At 38.9% G+C, this 25,325-nt stretch overlaps 2 protein-coding genes across 3 annotated transcripts in view; one reads left to right on the plus strand and one right to left on the minus strand.

Moving 5' to 3' along the window:
* Nucleotides 1-25,325, plus strand: part of LOC106071334 (uncharacterized) — a 134,210-nt gene that overhangs the window by 27,701 nt on the left and 81,184 nt on the right. Inside the window, exon 1 of one of the 2 annotated variants that reach the window (XM_056043661.1) lies at nt 5,042-5,061. The exons of the other annotated variant lie outside the window; for it this stretch is intronic. The gene's annotated coding sequence lies outside the window, so the exon portion shown is untranslated. Of the gene's footprint in view, nt 1-5,041; nt 5,062-25,325 lie in introns of those variants that run through there. 2 annotated transcript variants of the gene reach the window in all.
* LOC106069905 (uncharacterized protein K02A2.6-like) lies at nt 7,033-7,971 on the minus strand. The gene has a single exon (XM_013229680.2). It carries the CDS (start codon nt 7,969-7,971, stop codon nt 7,033-7,035), a length of 939 nt encoding a protein of 312 aa, XP_013085134.2.

The raw sequence follows: 25,325 nt of genomic DNA on the forward strand, positions 1-25,325 counted from the left end.
TTAGATCGTTTATGAATATTAGGAAAAGTGTTGGGGATAGGACTCCTCCTTGGGGAACGCCATTTTTTATACCCACTGTGTGGCTTCTTTGTTCTTGCATGCAAACTAAGGCTCTTCTGTTATTTAGGTATTCCTTTATCCAGTTGTACATTCTGTGGGATATGTGATGCTGGATTAGCTTGAGCAAGAGACCTTGTTCCCAGACTTTGTCAAATGCTTTTTATAAGTCAACCCACACAATTGTTGTTGGTTTCTTTTCTTAAATGCCGTCTTCTATTTCTTGTGTGATGAAGGCAATTTGATCTTCTGTTGATCTGCCTTTTCTAAAGCCAGCCTGGGCTTCAGTGAGTAGGTTATTTGACTCAAGGATCCATGTCAGCCTTCTATTTATCACTCTTTCCATCAGTATGCAAGTACAGCTAGTGAGGCTGATGGGACGGTAGCTATCCAGTTTATTTCTTGTTTTGCCGTGCTTTATTAAAGGGATCATAATGGCTTTTTTCCAGATGTTTGGAATTCTGCCAGATTTCCAGCTAGCATTGAATAATTGTAGCAGTTTTCTTTTGGCTTGAGGACCCAAGTGAAGAAGCATGTCATTTGATATTTTGTCTGGGCCCGGGGCTTGTTTTGGTTTGAGGACTTTTAGGGATTCATCTAGTTCCTTCATTTTAAGATTAGTGGTCATTCCCAAGGAGTAAGCTGGATTGTTTTCTTTAATTTTATCTTGGATTTCTGAGTTTACATCTTTATTTCTACTTTCATTAATTTGTATTTGTCCTACGCTTTGGAAAAACTTAATGAATTAATTTGCTGCTTCTTGGCCTTTCAGGGGTTTGTTGTCCTTTTCTATTACTATAGGAGTTGTTCTGTTTTCTTCCTGGTTGAGACATTCGGCTATACGCCAGAGTTTGTGGCCATCTCTCTCTACGTTTAGTTGTTCTGTTTTTTCATGCCAACTTTTCCTCATGGCGGAAAGGTAATTTTTCCTGAAAACTGCGTTAGCTGCTTTTAGATTTATGTTATTTTCTATACAAGGGTTATATTCTACTGTGTTTCTGGCTTCAATAGTGGCATTGTGGAGTTGTTTTAGGTGATCAGACCAGTTGGGGATATAATCTTTTCTTGCTCCTTTAGGAATTGATTCCTTAGCTGCTAGGAGGATTGCTTTGGAGAAAGCTGAGAATGACTTATTAACCTGGTTTGATTTGCAGTTTATTGAAGTTGTGTATAGGTCTGTGAGCTTTGAGAATAGGTGCCAGTTGGCTTTTTTGTAGTTCCATCTGGGGATGGTGGAGTTTTCTGATATTTTGAAGGAGGTATCGATACTGATCAATATGGGTCTGTGGTCACTGGTGGCTAGCTGGTCTGCAACTTCTCTGGTGCACTTTTTGGATAAGTTGTCTGTTGCAAAGGCTAGATCTGGAGTGGTTGATGTTAGCCAGGCTCTTGAAAAAAAGGTTGGTTTGTCCTCAGGTTTATTAAGCAAGATAAGTCTGTTCTCTGCTTGCCATTCTTCAATTTCTTCTCCCCTGGCATTTAGGTCTGGGTATCCCCAGCTCTGAGAGTGACTATTCATATCTCCTAAGATTAGACAGTCTTCTTGGTCAGGTATTTGTATGTGGTCAGAGATTTTAATAATTTCCGGATATTTCCAGGACTTTTTCGTATATTTTGCAATTTTAGGAGATTACCAGAAGCTCCTGGTAATCAGGCGGCCGCGGGAAATCTGTAATAAGTTATAAAATGGCTTAATTTAATAATTTACAACTTGAATTAGCGCGAGTCCTATGAAAGTGTGGGGCCCACTGCGGTCGCAAAGGTTGCAGTGTCCTATGGCCGGCCCTGCAAAATAGCGGCGTATCTTACGCCATGGGTTGACTATCTATATATATAGTTCTCTTCGTGGCTCAAGAGTTTGGACAAGGGGAAAGATCATTCTTTTATTTCTGGAAGTCGGACTAGAGTTACCCCACGTAACTTTAGCAGCGAAAAACAAGAGTGGGGGAACAAGTAGTATTCACCCATCAATAAATAGCAGGGCCGGGCGTAACCATTTTGACCTAGAAGTCATGGAAAGATCCCTCTTTCATTTCTGCAAGTCGGACTAGAGTTACACAACGTAACTTTAGCGGCGAAAAAAAAAGAGGGGAGGGGAGAACAAGTAATCTACTCTGTATTCACCCGTCACTAAATAGCAGGGCAAGACTCAACCGTTGTATATTTCAGGAGATATGTATGAATTTTCTAGAGATTTTAATAATTTCCGGAGATTTCCATGACTTTTTCGTATATTTTGCAATGTCAGGAGATTTTCAGGAGCTCCTGATAAATCAGGAGGCTCCGGGAATTCTGTTATAATTTATAAAATGGTTTAATTTAATAATTTACACCTAGAATTAGCGCGGGTCCTTTGAAAGTGCGGTGCCCACTGCGGTCGCATAGGTTGCATGGGCCTAAGGCCGGCCCTGCAAAATAACGGCACATGCTACGCCGTGGGTCGAATAGTGTATTTTTTTACACAAAAGAAAAACTGACAAAAGGACACTCTTGAGATGGCGGACAAGGTGGCTACAAATAAGGTGTCATTATATAATATTAACATCACTGTCACCTGACGGATTTAAGGGAAGGGCTACCTGGTTGATCGTCTTTAGGGTTACGGTATCATACCCTGGCTTTTGCCATCCCCGTCGTCCCGCGGGGGGTTTGGGATAGCATTTAGATCTTCAGGAACATTCGATGCATGTCAAACATTTTACAAACATTTTTAGAGGCTATTCTTCACTCATCGAAACATCTTTTTCATAATTTCCTACACAGCTCAATGGCATGTGACAATCTGCATTGTTTTATACATTAGTAGTTTTATTGTTATTATGATTATTATGGTTTTAACTGAAGTGTGTCTACCAACGTCTGTGAACACGCTGCTAAGTCTACAACATTTCGAGCCATCTGTTATAATCTTTAGACTTCTATTTTAGCACATATGCTGCAGTGGTGTAGCTAGGGTGGGGAGAGGAGGGGGAGAATTTGAAGATCTTTAGGGGGCCCCCAAATGAATGTCCGAAATTTGTTTTTAAATAAATTAAATATTACGTCACTTTCATATAATCTTGGTTTCACATTGTTGTATAAGTTAGTGACCCTGTTGTATGTTTTCCACACAGAGTATTAACTCTTTCCGTGCGGGGTTACTCTCAATTTCAAGGAGTAACTTCCATAGCGCTGACTAGTGCCGTGTTACTCTCAGGAAGTAACTTGGTATATAGGGTAGTTTATTTCATCATCCTTATCATTTAAGAAGAAATCTGATAAGAGCACTGAGAACAAAGGAGACTATGAACGTGTCTATCACTGTTCAGATGATTCCCACAAAGATGTAATAGTTTGTTACTTGGATGTTGATAATTTCGAAATAAGAGTCATTCCTTAACTACTTTGAAATTTTGAAACCTGATGGACAACATGATGAAGAACCTGTTCTGCAAAACTCTTAAAGACATTAGACTTGATTTTGATCTGTGCAGATAAAGCAGCCACAATAAGTGGCCGTCTGTCTCTTAGACATAAATCCAAAGGCAACATTTCTGAACTGTGATAATCACTCTCTGAACCTGGCAGCTCTTCATTCTGCTGAGATAGATCCAGCGATTGTCACCTTTTTTGAAACTGTACATAAATTGTTCAAATTTTTGTCCAATTCACCCCAGAGATTAGCCAAACGGAAAGAAGCTGGAGCCTGGAGCAATACAAGGTGATACGCAAGAGAAGAAGCATGGGAGGAGGATGGCTTTGTGCCTTGACCTTTGTGATTCAGTCGGCCTTGAATGTGCCCGTTACTTAGGGATTGAAATATGTTGACAGAGTACTAATAGTATATTGATTTATTTAATTTATCATTTATTTTTTACATAAAAGTATTTATCTCTAAATATTAATAGCCCTTCCTTCTTTATATTTGTAATGGGTAACCCTTTCTAGACGCTCTATTGTGTGAATGTGTGTGTTAATACTTGTGTTCATAGTTTATGGAAATGACATATGGAATTTAAAACTTTATTAACTTTGTAACGAATTCGTTATTTAGTCCTGCAGATGTATGTGAGATGTAGCATTAAATTGGTACTTAACATTTATTGAAGTATAGAGATTAAAACTGTTCACATTTGAATTCTATTCTGTGATTATTTGTTTAGCCAGTGACATAATTTTGAAGAACAAAGTAGTGGGGATCATTGCTTCGTAAAAATTGTAACAACTATTTTGGTTAAGGATATAGTTGACGGAGTTGATCAACATTTTTACCGCCTTACCCTGTCGAGATGTCCGAAAAGATTCTATATAAATCCCTTTTATGAACCTTTGATCTGGGAAAGGATTTTGTCCCTTAACTAGGATGAAGGTATGGCTCTTCACCAACCCTCCTGTCTGAAGGCCCCCATCGACAAAACGATCATTTAATCATATCCGTCTGTTCATGGGGTCACGGTCTCTTGAGCTAAGACTATGGATTCCCCTCATCTCATTCAAGGCCGGAAGCCGAGCACACGAGGGACGCTTCTTATTCCTATGCTGTATCGACGCGTTCCGTGGAGGAACCATCACCGTCAGTATGGATCCCGCTCGGGAACGCTGCGACTGATAGGATTGGTTAGGAAGCCTTTCTTCTATCCTGACTACGTGCAAGTACACTCGCTAGAGCATTACTGTAGTAGCCTACTGGAATCAATGTTCGCTCTCGTTCTTAGCCTATCTGCTCCTCCAAGAAGAGTTTCCACCGGAGGCGCCACACTGAGGCGACGGGAGCTAGAATACCTCACCACAACACCTTTCAAAATGTACGACCTCAAAATCAGCACATCTTTAAGGGTTAAGGTTGAAGGGGAGGGCGATGACTTTCATCACCACCACTCCCCGATCCGATTAAGAACCTATCATCATAATCTGTTGGTTTATGGTTATGATTGTTGATTAGTAGCATTTACCATCCCACCACAAACTCCAATTTACATTTACTAAGGACTTAGAGAAGGTAGCGACATAATCTACTATATATTTGTAAGTTACCACTCACTGACATACCACTCATTGATCACGAAATCTCTTCATCTATCGCACGTATCTGCATTAAATTTCATATACAGGTTCCTTTTACCTTCTAGGTACTCACTACGAAAGGTTTTTAACAGTTGCGCAGCCTGACCGCCGCTATTTGCGAAAAACCGCAAGCTTTCTATTAAACCTTAGTATTTTATTTTCGGTATTCCCAAAATGGCCGCAGTCTAATTAGAAAGCATAAATAGATTATGTCACAAATTCCGTATTGTAATAACTGAAGGGAGGCAACTCAACGAGACATAGACGTTTATTTACACGGAGACATGACAAACACAAAGAGCATCTGCCTTGAGTACAGCATCTCCATATTGGCTCTCTACTTGGGCGGAAATCGTTTGTCTACTAATGTCAACATCCTTTTCTGGTCTAGTTACTAGAGGTGCGCATCTCTGCACTAGCCTGGATGGTGGTGCGCATGGAAGATGCGCATGGAAGAGTCATAACATTGCCCCCGTCTTAGCACTTTTCGTCCCGAAAAGAAATACTGCAGCTGAGGTTTGACAGTTCAGGTGGAGGTCGATCAGTGGGAGTCACAGGCGGCAGGGAGCGTGTTCCCCACGAAGTCATCCGCACTGTATTCCTCCAGTGCCGCTTTCTCTTTCTCCAGTTGATCAGGCTGTTGTTGCGACAATGGCGTGGCCGTTTGACACACAAAGAGATAGTGTCGAGCACTGTTTTCTTCAGCACAGCCGTTGATTGGACACGCTGTCTCAGCAGACCTTCCCGACAGACGCCTCTCAAGGGAGCTGCAGGTTCACATGCAGCCACGTTGCAAACAAAGTGCAATGCACCGCAGTCATCCTCAGATAACAGTCTCACGTCCAGAAGATAGGTCTCTTCAGGTTCAAGCGGAAAATGTCTTCCTCTTGACAACTCAGATTTAGAGTGGTTTGATTGACATTCATCTATGCCAATGTCGATGATGATGGTAGAAGTACATATACCCTGTTGGTGGTTTTCTTGACATCTAAATTCTATGTGTGATGCGCCGCACGTACAGTTCATGGTAAACTTCTGGATGCAGTTGTCAAGCTTCGAATTTTCTTCGTGAGCACCTGCAGATAGGCAGAGGTCTTTAAGGTCCATAGCAACAGGCTTGAACGCAGACCCAACGTGTTACGATGGACACTCAAATATAAATACACTTGACATAAGAACAATCTCAGGTAAACACAAACAAGTTTAATCAGACATCTTGATTACTAGAGTACTTTCCCTGGTGCATGGGCACAATTCTTCATACAATATAACATCCCATCAACATCCCCTTTCATCCCAAAAAAAAAATTAAAAAAAAAGAAAAGTTGAAAAAAAATATAAGGAAAAAAATAATTATACAATCAAATTGACAAAACTATTTACAACCGTAAATATGTTTCAAATTAAATAACTACAATCAGATCAACAAAACCATTTCTAACAGTAAAGACACATAGTTCTCAAACATAGTCTCCATATCTTGACGGTTTCTGGAGAGTGGCCCTAGGTCGCAGAGAGTACTGGTGAGTGTTTTCGGCTTTGGGCGGACTGTTAATACACTCATTCTCTGCGTCTGGGAAAATGTCAGTACAATTACTTTCTCTATCTGGAGAAAAGTCTATGTTGTTAGTAGTGTCAGGTCGTAGGTGTCTTCTGTTTCTTTGGTACTTGAAACCATTGTCCCCTTCTATAATGTAGGCACGTTCGTTCACTTTCCATGTCTCCAGGTAGTATCGTTTGGTGATTGATAGAAGACTTTCTGTCCGACGTTTATAAGCTTCATGTCACGAGCTGTTTTGTTCTAGTGTTTTCTGACACTTTGCTGTCGCTTCTCCCGTTTGGCCGTGGCTTCTTGTTGTGACATTCTTGCAGGATGCTCTCTTCTTGGCAATAGCGTTCTTGTTGCCCTTCCAAAGAGCATCTGAGCCGGACTTAAATTGGTTGCCTGGGCGTATTTCTAAACTCTAATAGGGCTTCATAGGCATCTGATTTACTTTCTTTGGATTTTTTCATCAGATTCTTTAACATTTTCACTGCTGCCTCTGCCTTGCCGTTTGACTGATGGTGTCCTGGTGAAGATTTTAAATGATGGACACCCCATGCTTTCATAAATGCGGTTAATTCAGCAGATGAAAACTGAGGTCCAAAATCACTGATACAAACTTTGGGGACCCCATATCTGGCAAACAAATTTTTTAGTTTTCTTATAACAACTTGACTTGTTGTCGTGTGCAAATGTTCTACTTCAATAAAATTTGAATAGTAGTCAACTATGGCAAGGTATTGTTGGTTAAATATTTGGAACACATCTATTCCAACTTTGTCACAGGGATTTGAACTCTCATTATGCTGTATTAAGCTTTCTTTCTGGTTTGCAGGTTTACTTTGCTGACAAGGTTGGCATGCATTAGCTATTTCTTTTATTCTTGCCGCTATTCCCAGCCAGAAAACTGCGTCCCTTGCTCTTCTTATCATGGCATCATACCCTAAATGTGCTGCATGTAGTTTGGTCTCAACTTCTTTTCTTAATGCTCTTGGAATAATTATTCTCTCCCCTTTCATTAGAAGGCCATCCTCATAAGTCAGTACATCTGCAAGTGACCAATACTGTTTAAGTTCTGGTACAATATGATGCTTGTCTGGCCAACCGTTCAGTATGTACTGTTTCAATATCTGCATCTCATTGTCTAATTTGACTGCATTTTTAACTTTATCTAACATTATATCTGGGAGGGCCAGTCCTACAGTGTTCATAGAGGTGTCAGGAAAATCTTTCTGCTCTGGCAAAGGGTCTCTGCTTAGCGTGGCTGCAATCTGTAATCTGTTTCCTTTGGTATACTGGTACTGAACATCGTATCGGTACAAACGCATCATTAAGCTTTGAAGCCTTTTAGGTGCACAACTGAGCTGTATTATTATTGTTCTGCCGTACGTGTACTGGTCAAATTTTTCTAGAGCTACTACTAGGGTTCCATGATTAGATATCTTCTGTTTGACACTATTAAATGCTTTCTCACAGTCATTCGACCACACGAATAGTTTGTGTTTCTTAGTTCTGTTATTGTTTGTAGGTCTGCTGAAAGACCTGGGATGAATCTTGATAGATATTGTATCATTCCACAAAATCTCCGATGTCTTCAGGGGTTTTTAGTTTTGTTATGGCTCTTACCTTGTTTGGGTCTACTTTTATACCTGACTGGGAAATAATGTGTCCCAAAAACACAATTTCTGACTTTCGGAATGCTGATTTCTTTTCATTAAGTCTGATGTTCTATTCCCTATTGAGTAATTTTGATAAGTTTTCTGATTTCTTTTCATTTAGTCTGATGTTCTATTCCTTTAGCCTATTGAGTAATTTTGATAAGTTTTCCTCATGATTTTTGCGAGCCTCTTCTACTGTGTCCCCCTTTCCAATTACCATTATATCATCCACCATGTTAAAACATCCTGTTAGTCCCTCCAACGCATCATTCAAATGTCTTTGAAAGACTTCCGAGCTTACTTTGAGACCAAAAGGAAGTCTATTCCATTTGTATCTACCGAATGAGGTCGCCATTGCAGTGAGACCTGATGAGTCCGGGTCTAGTTTGATATGCCAAAAAGCTTCCTGAATGTCGACTTTGCTAAATATCTTGGCGTTACCCATTTCAGCCAAAATGTCTTCTAGTGTTGTTAGGTTGTAGTGCTCCCTCAGTAGTGCCTTGTTCAAAGGTTGAGGATCAATGCAGAATCTGATACTGCCATCTGATTTCTCTAACAATGCCATTTCACTAACCCACTCTGTGGGCTGAGTTATTCTTTCCAGAATTCCTCGTTGAACTAATGAGTTTAGTTCGGCTCTGACTTTCTCTTTTAATGCTATAGGAATTCTTTTACATGGTAAGACTTTGGGATTCACTGTTTTGTCTATTTTCAATGTAGCCACGCCCAAGTCACCGAGTGCGTCAATGTTTTGATGTTTGTTTCCTGTGGCTTCCACTTTGGCAATAAATCGATCTTCATTTATGTGAATGAGTTCCATCTTCCTCAGTGTTGATAATCCTAGCAGGCATGTTAGATCATTTGGTACTACCACATACTCTACATTGAATTTCTCATTGGTCTTTAGATTGGTGGTTACCAACGTAGCTTTTCCTTTTGGCTCCATTACCGTCTTATTCCACATTGTTAATCTCTGGGACGTCGGTACTATCTGGTCTTGGCACACATATTTTTCGTTTAAGGTATTGACGTCGGCGGCACTGTCTACTTGAAATCTGACTCTGGTTGTTGATCATCATGACGGCCGTCGTCCTATGCTTTTTGGGGCCATTCATTGCCATTACCCATTCAGTTTGGAGTGTAACTTCATCTTTTTCTGTTGAGTCTATGTTGCTCTGTGTTTTTGCTTGAGTAATGCTATATATTTTCTTTTTGCAGACTGAGGCGAAATGATTCCTGCCTCCACAAATGTGACATGATTTTCCCCAAGCCGGACATTTTTCCTTTATGTATTCATGGTCGCCCTTGCAAAATTTACAAGTTTTCCTTTGTCTTGGCCCCTTGTCACTCTGTTGATATTCCTTTCTGTATTTTGGACCTGACTTAGATGTTGAGATTCTTTCCATTATTGGTTTGTCCAAAGGTTCGTTTCTTCCTTCTCTGATATCTTTCATTTGCCTTTGTGATCTTTCATATATCCTACACACATCTATGCATTTCTGTAGAGTTAGTTTATCACCTTGCAACAGTTTCATCTTTAAGTGTTCACTTCTAACCCCTAAGATAATTCGGTCCCTAATCAGACTCTCTTCTAGTTTATCAAAATTGCAGCTGCTTGCCAGTTTCTTCAGGGCAGTTATGTACGAGTCAATGTTCTCGTCCTCTTCTTGTCTTCTCGTATCGAAGACATATCTCTCATATGTTTCGTTGGTTCTCCCAACATAGAACTCTTCAAAACTCTTTAAAATTTCATTTATTTTTGTCTCCTGCCCTTTTCCAAATAAATCGAACACGTCTGCAGCCTCACTTCCAATTATGGTCATTAGTGTTGCTACACGTATATCTTCTGTCTCTGTTGTGAGTTTCGTGGCCTTTTCATAGTTATCCCAGTCTCTTCTGAATCTTTTCCAATTGGCCGCCATATTGCCTGTTTGCAATAGCGGTTGCGGTACTGGGAAATATCTATTAGCAGTTGCCATTTTAGCTACTGATTTCTTATATTTTCCTCAAGATATTCTAGGTTATCGTTTACCTTTATTAGATGTGTAAACCGCTGCCACCATGTTACGATGGACACTCAAATATAAATACACTTGACATAAGAACAATCTCAGATAAACACAAGTTTAATAAGCCATCTTGATTACTAGAGTAGTTTCCCCTGTGCATGGGCACAACTCTTCATACAATATAACATTCCATCAACACAACGTTGTCTTGATCTGTCCAGCTCATTGAGGTACTGGTAACAAGTACAACAGGAACAAACGCTTCAGGCACATAACAGTCTTCAGTTTCTTCATTTGTCTCTTTCCCTTCGATTTGGTACATCTCGTTGAGATCATCACACCAATCATTGTCACGTTTCTCGTCTTGAAAGTCACAACCACAAGTCTTGCCCACAACACAGACACAGACGGCGCTCAAATACCCAGCGTCCCCGTCACCACTGTTTGTGCAACCACAGTCTTGACCACGCAACTTCTTTACCAACGAGTCTACAGGCAATTGCTCCTTTACCCACGAGTCTACTCCTTCTTTCATTTGAGACACCTTTTTATCTACCTTGATCCCCATACTGTTAATTTGTTCACACATTGCATCAATACCTTCATTTATCTTGCCAATAAGCTCATAAATCTCCGGTTCAATTTCAAATAGGTAGGTCTCCGGATCTTCGTCTTCATCAATTAGGGCTTGCCGGAGACGAGCTGTTAGCACCTCTTTGCTACCACCAACCTTCAGGCGTCTGTAACGAAGTTCCTGCCTTAGCTTTTTCACTAAGAGTAGGGCTAGTTGTTTCAAAGATGCCATTGTGCTAGAATCCTACCTCTTCTCATTGAGTCGACTATAATCCCACTTCTGACACCAATGTAATAACTTAAGGGAGGCAACTCAACGAGACATAGCCGTTTATTTACACGGAGACATGACAAACAAAAAGGGCATCTCCATATTGGCTGTCTCCTTGGGCGGAAATCGTTTCTCTCCTAATGTCAACATCCTTTTCTAGTCTGATTACTAGAGGTGCGCATCTCTGCACTAGCCTGGATGGCGGTGCGCATGGAAGATGCGCATGGAAGAGTCATAACATCCATTTTTCTTCATTTTACATAAGTTTTTTAATTCTTATTAGCGGCACCCGTTAGGGGAAAAGCCGCTATTAGGTTGGTGCAAAATGTCCGTCTGTCCGTCTGTCATGCTCAGATCTCGAAATCTAGAAGACGAATGAAAAATATTATTTCACCATGCGATGCGGCTTGAAATGTTTAGGTGCAACGGCTACCTTTGGTTTTCTAAAAGCATACCGTTTAGTTTATAAAATTAATTATGGAAGCGATTTTTTCATAAAAATACACCAATTTTAAAACAATTACGTAAATGTAAGGGAGGCAATGTTACAATATGTTAACAAAGAATGACACCCCAAGTTTATTTTCAGTCAAATATATTTTTAAAATGTACAAGAAATGTTCACAACTGTGACAGGTTGGGGAATGTGATGTGTGTTTGGCGCGTTTAGTGTCTAGGGGATGATTATTTTTGAAAGCTATCACACACCAACCCGTCAGCATATAAATCGGAAGCAAGGCACGCAACGAGACAAGCAATGAAAGAGAGATAGAAAAGTTAAATTGAAGAATATTTATTTACATAAATATTTACATAAAAGAATAAAAAGGGGGAGGGTTTGTATCTATCTTTAATCAATACTATGTTTAATCATCACTCTTGCACTTAATAAGAGAGTATGTCACTTTGTCTTCTGAACTTAGCTGGTTGTCCTGTTGATGTCGTAGCTGGCTGTGATCCTGGCTTGAGGTTCTGCAGCTGGAGGTGGCGCTCTAGTGGGTAGAGGGACGCCGGTGATATAGTTCTTGTGGAGTCTCAATCCACAGTTCTGATATCTGTAGTGAGCACAGTAGGGCGGGTGGCCGGCTACCGTGGGCACAAGGTTACTGCTGGCAGAGCTGATCTGCCGTGGGCAGCGTAGTTAAAAGGATAGGTCCAGTGCGTAGTAGAGGTTTGGCGTAGCTATGACGTCTCACGCAGATCTGGGTCTATAGGGACGTCGCACCTAATAAGTTGACAGGTGGGCTGTCGACTAGGCGGGCAAGGCCGATAGCGCCAAGTAGTAGAGTTGAGTAGATCCACGTAGGCGGGAGATGATACTCAATAGCAGATAGGCAGATGACTAGGCAGACAATGCCAAATAAATAGGCAGGTGAGTGATCCGATAAATAGGCAAGTGCAGTGCTGAATAGCACTTAGCACAAAGGCAGACACCTGAGGGAGGCTGCGGATAAATAAAGACAAGTTAGGACATGTCTCTCATGCATCTTGTCGATGCCCTCGACTGAGGTGCATTCGTCAGATTGGTAAAATTGCTTTTGAGTACAATGAGGAGATGGTGACAAATGGGATTTGGAAAATAGATGGCTGATAGTAGCAATATAGAAATGTACATATAAGGGGAAATAATAATATCAAATAAACAACACAAGTTGGAAGAGAGAAAAAAAAAGGGGGGGGAATGGGCGATGGTCAGCGACCATGACGGTGTGTTTACACACGACCGTCGGCCGAGAACAATGGAGCGCGCTTGAATGGAGAGGGTGTCCATTCAAGGGGCGCAACTCTCGTCAAAGTAGAATGACTAAAGGGGATATAATTCATATCTCTTTTCTAGACGCAGTATTAGTGCGCTAGTAAAATTATCAAGGCGGTCAGCCGAGATAAAGGAAATAAAATAAGATGTACAAATATATACATGGCTGCATAAACGATCAATTGAGCAACGTAGCATTAATAGATTAATGCAATACTTAAATACATACATAGGACACGTTTATGTTTTCTACTTACGACAGTGAGAAATACACAATGCACTAATTAAATATAAATGAAATAATAAAATACACATGATAATATCCAGTGAGAAATATGCACAAAGTAATTAAGTGGAACTTGTGATTAAGTTCGGCTTACCACCAGGTATTCCTCTAAGAGAAAGAATAAATGAAGCAGTCCAGACTCGATAGCTCAGCTCGAATGAGAAAATGAGAGAGTCTGGCTTGATTTAATCTACCTTATATATAGGCCTGGAAAATGTGGGCGGAAACAGGAAATGCCCTAGGCTCAGAATTAACTTACACGTGGGTGAAGTCCGACAAGAGTCGCACCTTGGAAAGGTCAATCGGCGTGTTGGTCAGAGGGGGGGGGAGAAATATTGACTCGCATTCCACCCAAGGTGGTGTCCACTGCGGCTGTCAGACATCCTGCGGGTGAGATCAAAGAGACTGTGTTTATCTTTACCCCGGTCAAGGGAAGATAAATGAAAGGACGCCAAGGTGGCGGACCAAGTCTAGCTCGAAGAGGTAAAGGTGGGGTGGGTGAAGAAAGTGGGGATAGGACAGGGAAATAATTAAAATAAAATAAATAAATAATGATAGATAATGATTAATGCTGTGACATAAATTTGAGTGACTCTGACAGCAAGCTTTTGACTTGTCACAACAACTAATATAAATATTAGTTAAAGAAGTTTTTTCTGGTCAACTAGCTGCTAAAATTAAAAGAAAACATTTCTGTTTGTTTATAAAGGCTAATAATGCACTTTGTAAGCACATTTTTTAAAATGGACTTTCGTGCAGTAGCGTGACAAGCATCTGCAAGACATGGTGCTATCAGATCCCTCAAAATTTTAAAAATAATCACATTTTATTTATTTTTTGTTGAGTGGTCCCATCAGAATAAAAGAGACTTATTTTTGTGCGTTTTGTCTGTCGGTTGGTCTGTCCCTCACGTTTAGATAAAAAAAAATAACTTTAACAGCTATTGAAAATCTGATTTATCCTTTAATGTTCCTCCCGTAACATCTCAATAGTTTTAAGTGTCTATAATTGATTGTTCCGAATGTTTTTAGCAAAACTAATCAACGCCAACAAATGTTTGTTTGCTCTTCTAACCCATATTACATTCAATTTCCTTGCTTAAACGTTGCAAAAACACATTATTAATAATATGTTGTTCCATTTATGTAAATAGCATTTAAATGCTAAATCAAAATCTCTATACTGACTCATGTTTCATTATTGTAAAAATGTTCCCGATATTGTTTTATAAAAAATGAAGGTAATTCTGAATCAGCCATCTTTAATATTGTTTTGACTGTAATCTTAAATCTTGGGTTTTCTCTCAGATTTGGGTTTTTGTTTTTTTTTATATTTTTGCAGCTAAAAAATATGCTAGATCTAGATATACCGGTATCATCTAGTCCTAAGTCTATTAATTAGACTCAAAATCTAACTGATAGAACTAATTAATATATTGATATGACAAGGGTATTGAAGGTCAATTGATTTTTTATAGTAAACTGTGTTGATACATAGACACTATCTTGGGATTTCTTTGGAACATAAACAATAACAACATATTAAAAAAGATGGCTGACCCGTGAAGTCCTTCAGAATTACCAAAATGAATTATGTGACCTTGTATTAGGATAGGTCATAAGACCAGTGACTTCTGCTGTACTGGCAAGTTAGTCCAGTGGTACTTTGTGGTCCTAAATTATACTATCTAGGCTATTAACTATAACCTCTAGATATACAAAACTACTGAGACGGACAAGTAATAATTCTGAGCTTTCAGTTGCAACAAAAAAAAGAGTTTATTTAGAAGGAAAAAAAATCATGGAAAGTATAAATGGAAATAAAGGTTTACAAAAGAAAATGAAACAATTAAACAAATCAAAATAGTAGACAGATTCAGGTCTAAATAATTAAAGAACCACCATCACAGGGGCCCAATAATGTCTTATGTCAAAAACCAAAAAGATGGTTTACAATAATATCATATAAGCATTAACAATGAAATGACATCATCCTTGAGACACACTACTGTCTCTTATCAAAACAAAAGATGTCTTTTAAAAAAAACATACAGGAGAGGATAAGAGACTAAGAATATATATTTACATTAGCCAACTTATTACTAACAAATAAATAAAGTCTACTTAGCTCATTATCGAAACACTCTTCCCATAACAGTGGCACAATCCTCTTGAGTAATACAGTAATAGAACAATAACACAAGTATGTTAAACATTATAGAGATTTAGTTCAAACTACACTGGTCAGTTCAAAGACTTAAGAGAGAGTGGCAATTGTAAACAGTTAACAGGGACTTAAATCAAGTACTAAAGGGGACTATCTCTTATTGAAAATAAACGTTGCTATCCTTATTGTCCCTCTTGTCACACTGCAGTTCACACGATAATATGAAAAACTACTTATTAATTGTTGCTTTAAATTTTTTCCAACTTATATGCACACTAAAAAGATTTTTTCTCTTTAAAAAAAGTAAACATTTTTGTGTGTGTTAATGTAGTAGTTAGTATGACAGAACTTACATAACTTGGCAATACAAATGTAAAATTATTTTTTTTTAAAATCTAAAACCATTTGCATAAATGAGTTAAAAATATAGTAAATATTTATCTCCCTCACTAACGAGCCTCCCATGTCAGTTATTATGAATAGTGAATAGTTGTTAAAGTGGTATATTTTTATAAATAAAACTGCTTGCATAAGTGATTTAAAAATTAGATTTTTCGCTTTCAAAAAAGAAAAAAGTAGTAGAATGGTCTAAAATATTATGATGTCGGATTTTCACTATCTTTTCTAGTCTAAACGGACGGACGTACAGACTTTCAACACAAATTAATAGCGTCTTTTCCCTTTTCGGAAGCAGCTAAAAAAAGATGTTGATAAAATTATTGATAAATTGCTAGTAAGAAAGCACTAAGATTTATTTGTAGTATCTTTTTTGTAAAATAGATTTTTTTCCAAATTAGCAATACTTTAACATTACATACACATTTCTTTTGGAGAAAAAAAAAGACTTTTTGTTTGGGGGGGGGGCATGAGGACCGGCCGCACCAGGCATCCAATACCCTAGCTACGTCACTGCTGTGCTGAGACATCGAAGTACAACCACGATATATCTGTTCTTTTTTTTTTTTTTTAATTACAAATCAATACTGAAAGACTATCCTAAAATCGCTCGTCTGACATATTGTACATATCCTATAGATGCCATGCCGTAATGTGTAATATAACTCTTTATCTAGGGTTTGAACCAGGGACCATCGATAAATCCAAATGACAGTCCAGCGCGCAAACAGCACGACCAGTCAGGGTTCATACCCTGCTAGCTGCCATCCTCCATCGTCCAGCGAGAAGTTGATTATTTTTAACTTAGAAGGAACACCCGAAACATGTAGAACAGAAAAAAAAATCAAATCATTTTTTTTACAACGGCAAATGAATCTTTGAAACATTATTACTTTTGACCATCAAAATGAAATCACGTCTTGAATATTCCTTGCGAATAGGCAAATCCGACAGGGATCCGACTCCGACAGGGGCCGCCTCTGAATTTGTGTATTAAAACAAACTCTCTTTGTAATCTTGTTTACGTCATTACCCCTTCCTTTTAAAAATAGACTCAAAAACGCTGCATGAATATTTACCTAGATCTAGTCATAATCTAATGTAGATAAATCCTTATTTTTTTTGTCAATAACTCTTTGATGCATTTTTGGGGTAACTGTCACCACTGTATTTTTGACACCATAAATGTCAATGTGGTTATGTTTTGATGCTGTGATATTATTGTCGGTTTATCTATGTAGGCGTGGTGGTGACATTGGGTTCATATTATAATTCACAGAATAAGGAAATGACACTTGATGTGGCAGACACAAATAAGTTTAATATAAGTAATAACACCACATATTGAATATGATACAAAATTCAATTCAGGAATGGTCAGCATTAATCCTCTATAGAAATATGGCGAATATAATGACAACTTAGTAACTAATCTATAACCAACTTCTTTAAACAACTAACTCAACTGACTATATTAAGTGACTCTATCAAGTGCTTGCTACCAACTCCCTATATTGACTGACTGCTCTTAACTCTGGTTCACTTAAGGTCAAAAGTGTTCACCTTAGGGCAACATGAGTTGTGAATTACATTCACAATATAGAAATAACATTCACAATATTGAAATAGGGTTTCTACACTATGGCACCAACTTTGAGGTGGTGACAGTAACAAATTAAAGTGTTCAATTGTAAACTTCGTTTCAATTTTTTGTTTTGGTATTTCTTTAAAAAAATGGCCTCAGAGTTTGCATTCGATTCGGTTTGTTTCGATAGATCTAGAGTGTTTTTCTTTTTTCGAGAAGGAGAAAGGGAGAGAACAAGGAATGGTACTTTGTACTACTGTCAAAAATAAACAAAAAAACAATATTAATTAGCATTCAAAATGGTCAGATAAACGATTACAGTTAATAAAACCAATATTGATATTTCTGTTATTTATAGAGAACAAGATACCAAGAGAAATGTAGAAAAGGGAACGGGAATGTGTACGAAAGACTACCGTTTTTTTTTAAATATTTTTGCGGGAGGGGGGTGATAATAAAAGTGCTACTAAAATCAACGGACCCAAAATGTGAGACCGTGTATGTGTCAGGGGCGCATTATGAAGGGGTTTTTCCAAATCAAGTCTATGTGTCATCTGTCGATTCAATCTGATCCTGCAGGGTGTTCAGAAGCTCGTTCATCGTGTTCATCTTATATTGCAAGGTTCTTAGGAGCTTCATGGTATTAGGTTTGATTTCAAATTGGCTGGTGTCCGAATTCTCATCTTCCTCCAACAGGGCTTGTCTGAGACGTGATGTTAGCGTTTCCTTATTTCCGTTAAGCTATAGACATCTCTCTCGATGCTCTTGTCTAAGCTCTTTCATGTCAAGTTCAATAAGAAGTTTGGTGGAATACATTCTAGCAAGAAAGATCCCACTTTTTTGGCTGCTGTGTCATTTCGCTGGGGTCATACGTTGACCTTTACTTGTCACTGTTAATTTGTAACACTATCATTGAACTTCAATAGACTTAGATTTAGTCCAGATGTTCTCCAAAATTATGCAGTGTAATATTTTATTTAGATATCAATTTACTATGTTCGAAACTTTAAAATATATTTTACATTTATATTTAGACTTTAATGTAACATCTTTATATCCGAAAAGGGATTAGAATTTTAGTTACAAAATCCATGCTTTACCCTGTAACGGTTGTAACCTATAGATCTGGTATCAATGAATGTTAGAAAAAAAAAGCAAGTAAAATATTTTCAAAAGGTCCTTTTTGAATAGGATGAATAATGTGCTGTAGATGTCAGGAGAATGCGTTTCTGCTGTGAAGAATGCAAGAAAACGCTTTTGGCGTCGGAGCTTCTGTAACAAAACAAAGTTACAAACATGACTTACAGCGCTCCCCCATACCCCCTAGCTGTCAAGTGAAAGGCCTCAACATGGCTGTTTTTTGTTTGTTTTTTTTGCCAAACGTTGAGAAACACACATTCATGCTTAAGGTTAGGGTTTACTGGGCATTAGAGTTAGGGTTTACTGGGCATTAGAGTTAGGGTTTACTGGGCATTAGAGTTAGGGTTTACTGGGCATTAGAGTTAGGGTTTGGAAAAAAATCACCCCCCCTCCTCAACTCCAATGTTCTGGTTCTGCTAGTACCCTACATGGACCAAAAAATCTATTTGACTAAGATAATAATATTGTTACGTATTTCTGAATCTTCTGGCTAAATGTATTAGTAGGCACACAGATAAAAACACTGCAAAGAACTTGACGACTCAACTTTCAGTTTCATATAACTTTAATGACTATTAACTCTAACAATTCGTCACTGTAACATGTAGCGTAGAAGGCTGTACAATATCTGTCAGTTTACAGTTAGCTGTACTTCGTTGCAATTCATCTCTTCACTTCGTTTCAATTCATCTCTTCTCAACTTGCATCGAGCCGTATTCCACAGAACAGACCAACGACACACTTCCCAGTGTCGATCTAGGTCTCCAAAACTGAACCAATTCGTACTCAAGTCTACCGAATCAGAGCCGCACACGTCTTACATCGACTGTAACGACTGTAATGGCTCAAGTCCACTGTAGTTCGTTGTATAGACTTTAACGACATAGTCCACTCCAGTTAACTCTACCCTAGTTAACTTGCATCGAACTCTACCCTAGTTAACTTGCATCGAATCGTACACATTTCTCTTCTACTGTCTCGCACAGTAGACAACAGTAACGACGACTCTACCGACGGCTTCCTACGACTCACTCACGACTCACTTTCACATTAACTCTCTGGCTTATATAGAGTCTCTAATCGCTCCTCCAAAGTTGCACAAACACTGCTAGTATCTTCTGGAATAACACGTGAGGAAACGTCACATCCTGTCTTTGTTTATACATGTAGATTCCAGAGACCACCCGCTGCAGTGTCATCTTGCTGGAGTCACACGTAGTGACCTCTATCTGTCACTGGACACTGCTAGTACCTTCTGGAACAACTGATAAGGACACGTCACATTCTGTCTTTGTTTATACATGTACATTCCAGAGAACACTCGCTCCTGTGTTATCTCGCCGGGGTCACACGTTAATCTCTTTATGTCACTGGTCAATTGTAACAATATGTATGACTTTGCTACACCTAAGGCTCGTAAAGTAATTCTGTACAAAGTAAAGAATTAATAAAATGCATAGACGAGTTTATTTTCTAATTCAAACTCTTAAATTTCACTTATTTTCCGCTTCCCTACCTAAACTTGGCCCCGCGAAATCCGTTTCGAATAGGGCCCCACAATGCTTAAGTCCGGCCCTGCTATTTAGTGTTTGTAAAATGTTTTAAATGTTTCGGATGTTCCTTCAGAGTGGAAGATAGTTTACTTTTTAGTCCAAACCTCCCGCAGGACGAAGGGGGGTGGGAGCGGGCAGGGTTTGACAGTCCAGCGCGCAGCCATCCGTATCGACGTGTGAATGTTCTCCCTGTCATGCGCATCTTCTTTTGGTGTTTTCCTTGGTGTACCATAAGAGATTGTGAGTTTTGGTTTCTAGGAACGCGCTTTTGTTGATGTCATTTTGCTTCCTTGCTTTGCTTCTGTTGTGTGCTGAGGCTGGATCTCTTGTGAGAGTTTCTCTTCTGTGTTTTCTTCCCCAGTATTGGGGACGCAGGCTTGGGACTTACAGTGTGGTTTGATATGGCCCGTGCATCTAAGGCATTGAGTGTAGGCTGTGTCGTGATTGAATTATGGCACCGAGTTAAGGTGTGGTATATGTCGTTGCATACTATGTATACCTTGTAAATAATACTGACCTTTATTCATCACTCATGTCATAATATTTCATACACTCATTAAATTGTTAAACGTACAATCTTGTTGTTAAATAATGGACATTAACGTACGTTGTCAGTAATATTGTTCACGTTGAACAACTGTTGGTATTCACTTCATGTCACATTGGAAAACTCTGTATTCAGTGTTGGCCAGTCACAGCTTCGATGCCGATATTATTTGCTTGGATTTAAACTGTCGACGTGGGGAACTCGAGTAACTTATGTCTACCCCGAAGTCAACGCGTTGAAATCCCACCCTGACACTCCCACTCTTGTGACTCCGCAGAAATAAGAGAATGATCTTTCCTTTACTTCTTGCTTATCGTCCAAACAATAGCATAAACAAAAATCACCCTACTTCGCACGTGGAAAAAAAAAGGTTAGTTTGAGGGCAACAGGGTTACAGCAATATTATTATTATTAACCAGCTGCCGAGCTCCATCTGCATATATAATTCTCTTCATGGCTCAACAGTTTGGACAAGAAGTAAAGGAAAGATCACTATTTTATTTCTGCAAGTCGGACTAGAGTTATCCCACGTAACTTAAGCGGCCAAAAAAAAAAAGGGGGGGGGGGGGAGAACAAGTAATCTACTCTGCATTCACTCGTCACTAAATAGCAGGGCAGGACTTAACTATTATGGGGCCTGTGACAACATTTTGGTGGTGAGATGCGTTGTCATGCCGGGGATTTTACTTGAATTCAATAGTTAACAAAATTGACGATCTAGACTCACAAATTAACGATTCTTTGATAAAACAAAACTCTGGAACTTTATTTAAAATACAACGTAAGTACAGTTTATGTACAAATTACAAATCAATGAGCAAGTAACACAGTACAAAGGCTTTTCAAACAGAGCTCTTAGAAAACGTGACTGACTACAAGGACATTATTTTATCGACTGACTTTACCTTCTTACTACCGCCAATTCTCTGGCGCTAACTCTTTTCAAAAATGTCTTTGTTTAATTTCAAATCAACCAATAGATTTCAAACATACTAATTAGGTCCCTTGGGTAAATCCTGAATTGAATGTCAAGTGTCTAAATTTGAGGATTAAATCCCGAGACTCATGTCGAGGGCTTATATTTCTTTTAAATGTGAAATGTACACAATTCTATAATGTAATCTGTGACATATTACCCCCCCCTTCCATTTAGCATTTGTATGGTAATAGAAATGATCATATGTATACATAAAATACCATACATGAAACTATAGAAAAATGGTTGAGGTAACATATGACAAAATAAAGTCAACTTGGAGATAATAACAATAATAAAAAAAAATGTAAATGCAGTGAATAAAATTATTGATGACTTTGAATACCTGTCTCACTATTCAAGTGGTTATGAAAATGAGACAATGCTTGTCATGAACAATATCAAAAGTTGATAAATTAAATCTTGAATTGAATAGGTTATGAAGCTTCATGATGAAATTGAAATATGACAATACAAAACTGATATACTACACCTGTGGAAGAAAAAAATATATACAATTATGTTAAGAATTAAATACATCTGGAAAGTGTGTCAGCGAAGACATTCTCACGTCCAGGAATCGTCTTGACCTCAAATTGGTAGTCTGTGAGTTGTAGACTCCAACGAGTTAACCGACTGTTCGCTAACTTCTTTGAGTTCAGAAATGCTAGTGGTGCATGGTCAGTTAGGAGTGTGAAATGAGCACCTAGTAGATATCTGGAGAACTTGGCTATGGCCCATACAATGGCTAGACATTCCCGTTCGATGGTTGAGTATCTGGTTTTAGCTGGTGACAACTTCCTGCTGATGAAAAATACTGGGTGCAAAGTCTCTTGGCATTTCTGTGAAGCGTCTTGGTATTTCTGCATTAGGCATGCACCTATAGCTGAAGATGAAGCATCTGTGGCGAGGTAAAATTGCTTCTCTGGATTCGGAAGTTTGAGAATAGTGTCTCTTGAGAATTCAGCTTGAATGTTCTCAACCGTGGTATGTAGCTCTGTCGACCATGGAATCTTCGTTGGTTGTCCTTTCTTAGTGAGTTCAATCAATGGAGCTATGAGTGCTGTGTAACCTAGTATGAAATGTCTGTAGAAATTACACAGACCCAAAATACTTCTCACTTGCTTTTTACTGGTGGGGACTTTGATGTCTAGTATGCGTTGAATAATGTTCTCTTGAGGTCTCAGCGAATTGTAGCTGACTTTATAACCCAGGAAGGATATTTCTGACATGGCTAGTTCTACCTTACTAGGCTTTATGGTAAAACCATGTTGTTTCAGTATGCTGAAAACTTCTTGTAGTCCTTTGATATGTTCGTTCCATGTCTTATGGAATATGCAAATGTCATCTATATATGACACTGTGTCAGAGCGATTGCCTAGTATGCTGTGAATGGCTCTATTAAAGGTGCTGCTGGCGTTGACTAGACCAAATGGCATGAAGTTGAAATGGAATAGTCCATAAGCTGTGGTGAATGCCGTAAACTGTTTGCATTCTTGTCTGACTGGTATTTGGTAATAACCTCTGGACAGGTCTATTTTGGTGAAGAACTTTGCCTCTGAAAATTTGGTCATAAGATCTTCAGGATTTGGCATAGGATATGAGTCGAGTTGGGTTATTTTATTCAACTGTCTGAAGTCGACACACATTCTTGGGGTTGTCGTTTGCTTCCGTTTGACAAGAACTATTGGTGCAGCATATGGAGAGTTGGAATGTTCAATGATTCCTTGCTCTAATAGTTGGTTAATTTCTTGTTTAAGAAAGTCTCTGTAGTGTACTGGTAATGGATAAGGTCTTGCTTTTGTAGGCTTGGAATCAGTAAGTATTATATTGTGTTCCGCAATTGACGTTTTGCCTGGAACATCTGTAAATATGTCTGAATTTTCTTTGAGAATGGTAGTCAGTTCTTTCTGCTTTTGCGGTGTCATTGAATTGAGTTTGATGTCTTGCCAAAATTCAGTTTGTTTGGTAGTTGTTTGTGGCATATTGATGTCGTCAAATTCGGACGTGTCGTTTTCATCTTCTTCTGGTATGACTGCAAGACATGATATGGCTCTTTCATTTTGTTCTGGGCTTGTGGTACCTTCTGTTATTGTGTTATATTTTTGTAACATGTTGACGTGATAGATTTTCTTTTTGTTGTGTATGTCTATCTCATAGTCAACATCTGTTATCTTTCTGAGTATGGACCTTGCCATTTGATGAATAGTCTGTTGCTTTTGTCTGGTAGTAACAGACATACTTGATCTCCTGGTTCAAATTGTTTCAGTGTTCTGTTTCTATTGACTCTCATTCTGGTATTGGAGTTTGCTATGGCTGTGGCTTCATTTGCTTTTTCACATGCAGATATGACTATGTTTCTGGTATCTTGCACATGTTGAAACGCTGTCTTGGTTTCTGATGAGATTGAGTTTTGGTGAATAATAGCTTCTTTGAGGATTGCCATCGGTCCTCGTGGGTTGGCGCCATAAACCATCTCGAAAGGTGAGAATCCTGTGGTTTCTTGAGGACTTTCTCTGTATGCAAACAGAGCTGCTGGTAGCAATAAGTCCCAATTCTGCGGATTGTCGTGTGCTATTTTTGAAATGCACCTCTTCAAAGTACCATTGAATCGTTCGCAAAGCCCGTTGCTTTGGGGATGATAGGGCGTTGTGAACTTCATCTTGATGTGGTACATGTTCATGAAGTCTTTGGTAATGTCAGCTGTGAACTGTGTGCCTCTGTCAGAGAGGATAACTTCTGGGAAACCAATTCTGGAAAATATCTCTGACAAAGCTCTGGTGGTGTCAAGCGCTGTAATGTTGACTAGAGGTACTGCTTCTGTCCATCTTGTACATGTGTCAATCAATGTCAGGACATATCGATGGTTTCTTGCTGAAGCTACTGGCATAGGACCAATCAAATCAACTGAGACTTTTTGGAATGGCTTGTCTGTCAATTCCATATCTTGAATAGGTGCCTGTGATTTGTTGTTCTTAGGTCCTTTGACTTGGCAAATATGACATGACTTCACGTATTTCTTGACGTCTTTAATGATACTTGGCCAATAAAATTCTTTGAGGATTCTGGCTTTGGTTTTGACTACACCCATATGGCTGGCGTGTGGAATGTTATGTCCTGTTGCCAGTATTTCTTTCCTGTATTTCTGTGGCACTATTATTTGCTGAATGGAATTGTCTTTATGCATGGCATTTTTCACCAGGAGGCCATCTTGAAAATATGGTTTATTTGGTAGATTCAGCTGTTTGTTTGCTTGAGCCTTCTGATAGAGTATTTGCAATGTTGGATCTCGCTTCTGTTCTTCTTTGAAGTCATCATGTGTGAAATATGACTTGTCTTGATGTACTTCAGTTTGACCAGTTAGAGTTCTTGTATCATTGCTAGAGACTCTGGGCATGTCGTCTTGTTCTTCAAAGTTCAACAATGGACATTCGGGAATTGGAGGTGGACTTATGACCGGTAGGGATGGGCTTGATGTAACTGGGGGTGTCCATGTTGAGTGTTCTTGATTGTTGCTGGCTACTGGACTAGTAACTGGTTCTGTTGCATTCTGCATAACTTGCGTAACTGAGGTAGCCATGTGATTATTTTGGCTAACTTGTTCAGGTGCCAAATGTTCTTGTTGCCTGGACATGGATCTTGTCATTACTGCCAAACATTTTTGACCTTGCTCTATGGCATTTGTCCATTCAGTAAGTTCTTGAGGAGTGCATTCTTTAACTCCTTCTATGTTTCCAATGATTAGGTCCACTGGTAGATTGGGTGT

The sequence above is a fragment of the Biomphalaria glabrata genome, chromosome 10 (genome assembly GCF_947242115.1).
Source record: "Biomphalaria glabrata chromosome 10, xgBioGlab47.1, whole genome shotgun sequence".
NCBI lineage: Eukaryota > Metazoa > Mollusca > Gastropoda > Planorbidae > Biomphalaria > Biomphalaria glabrata.

Bases quoted from the DNA above. Each gene is read 5' to 3' on its own strand.
- LOC106069905 (XM_013229680.2), bottom strand. From the start codon at position 7,971: ATGCGTTTGTACCGATACGATGTTCAGTACCAGTATACCAAAGGAAAC.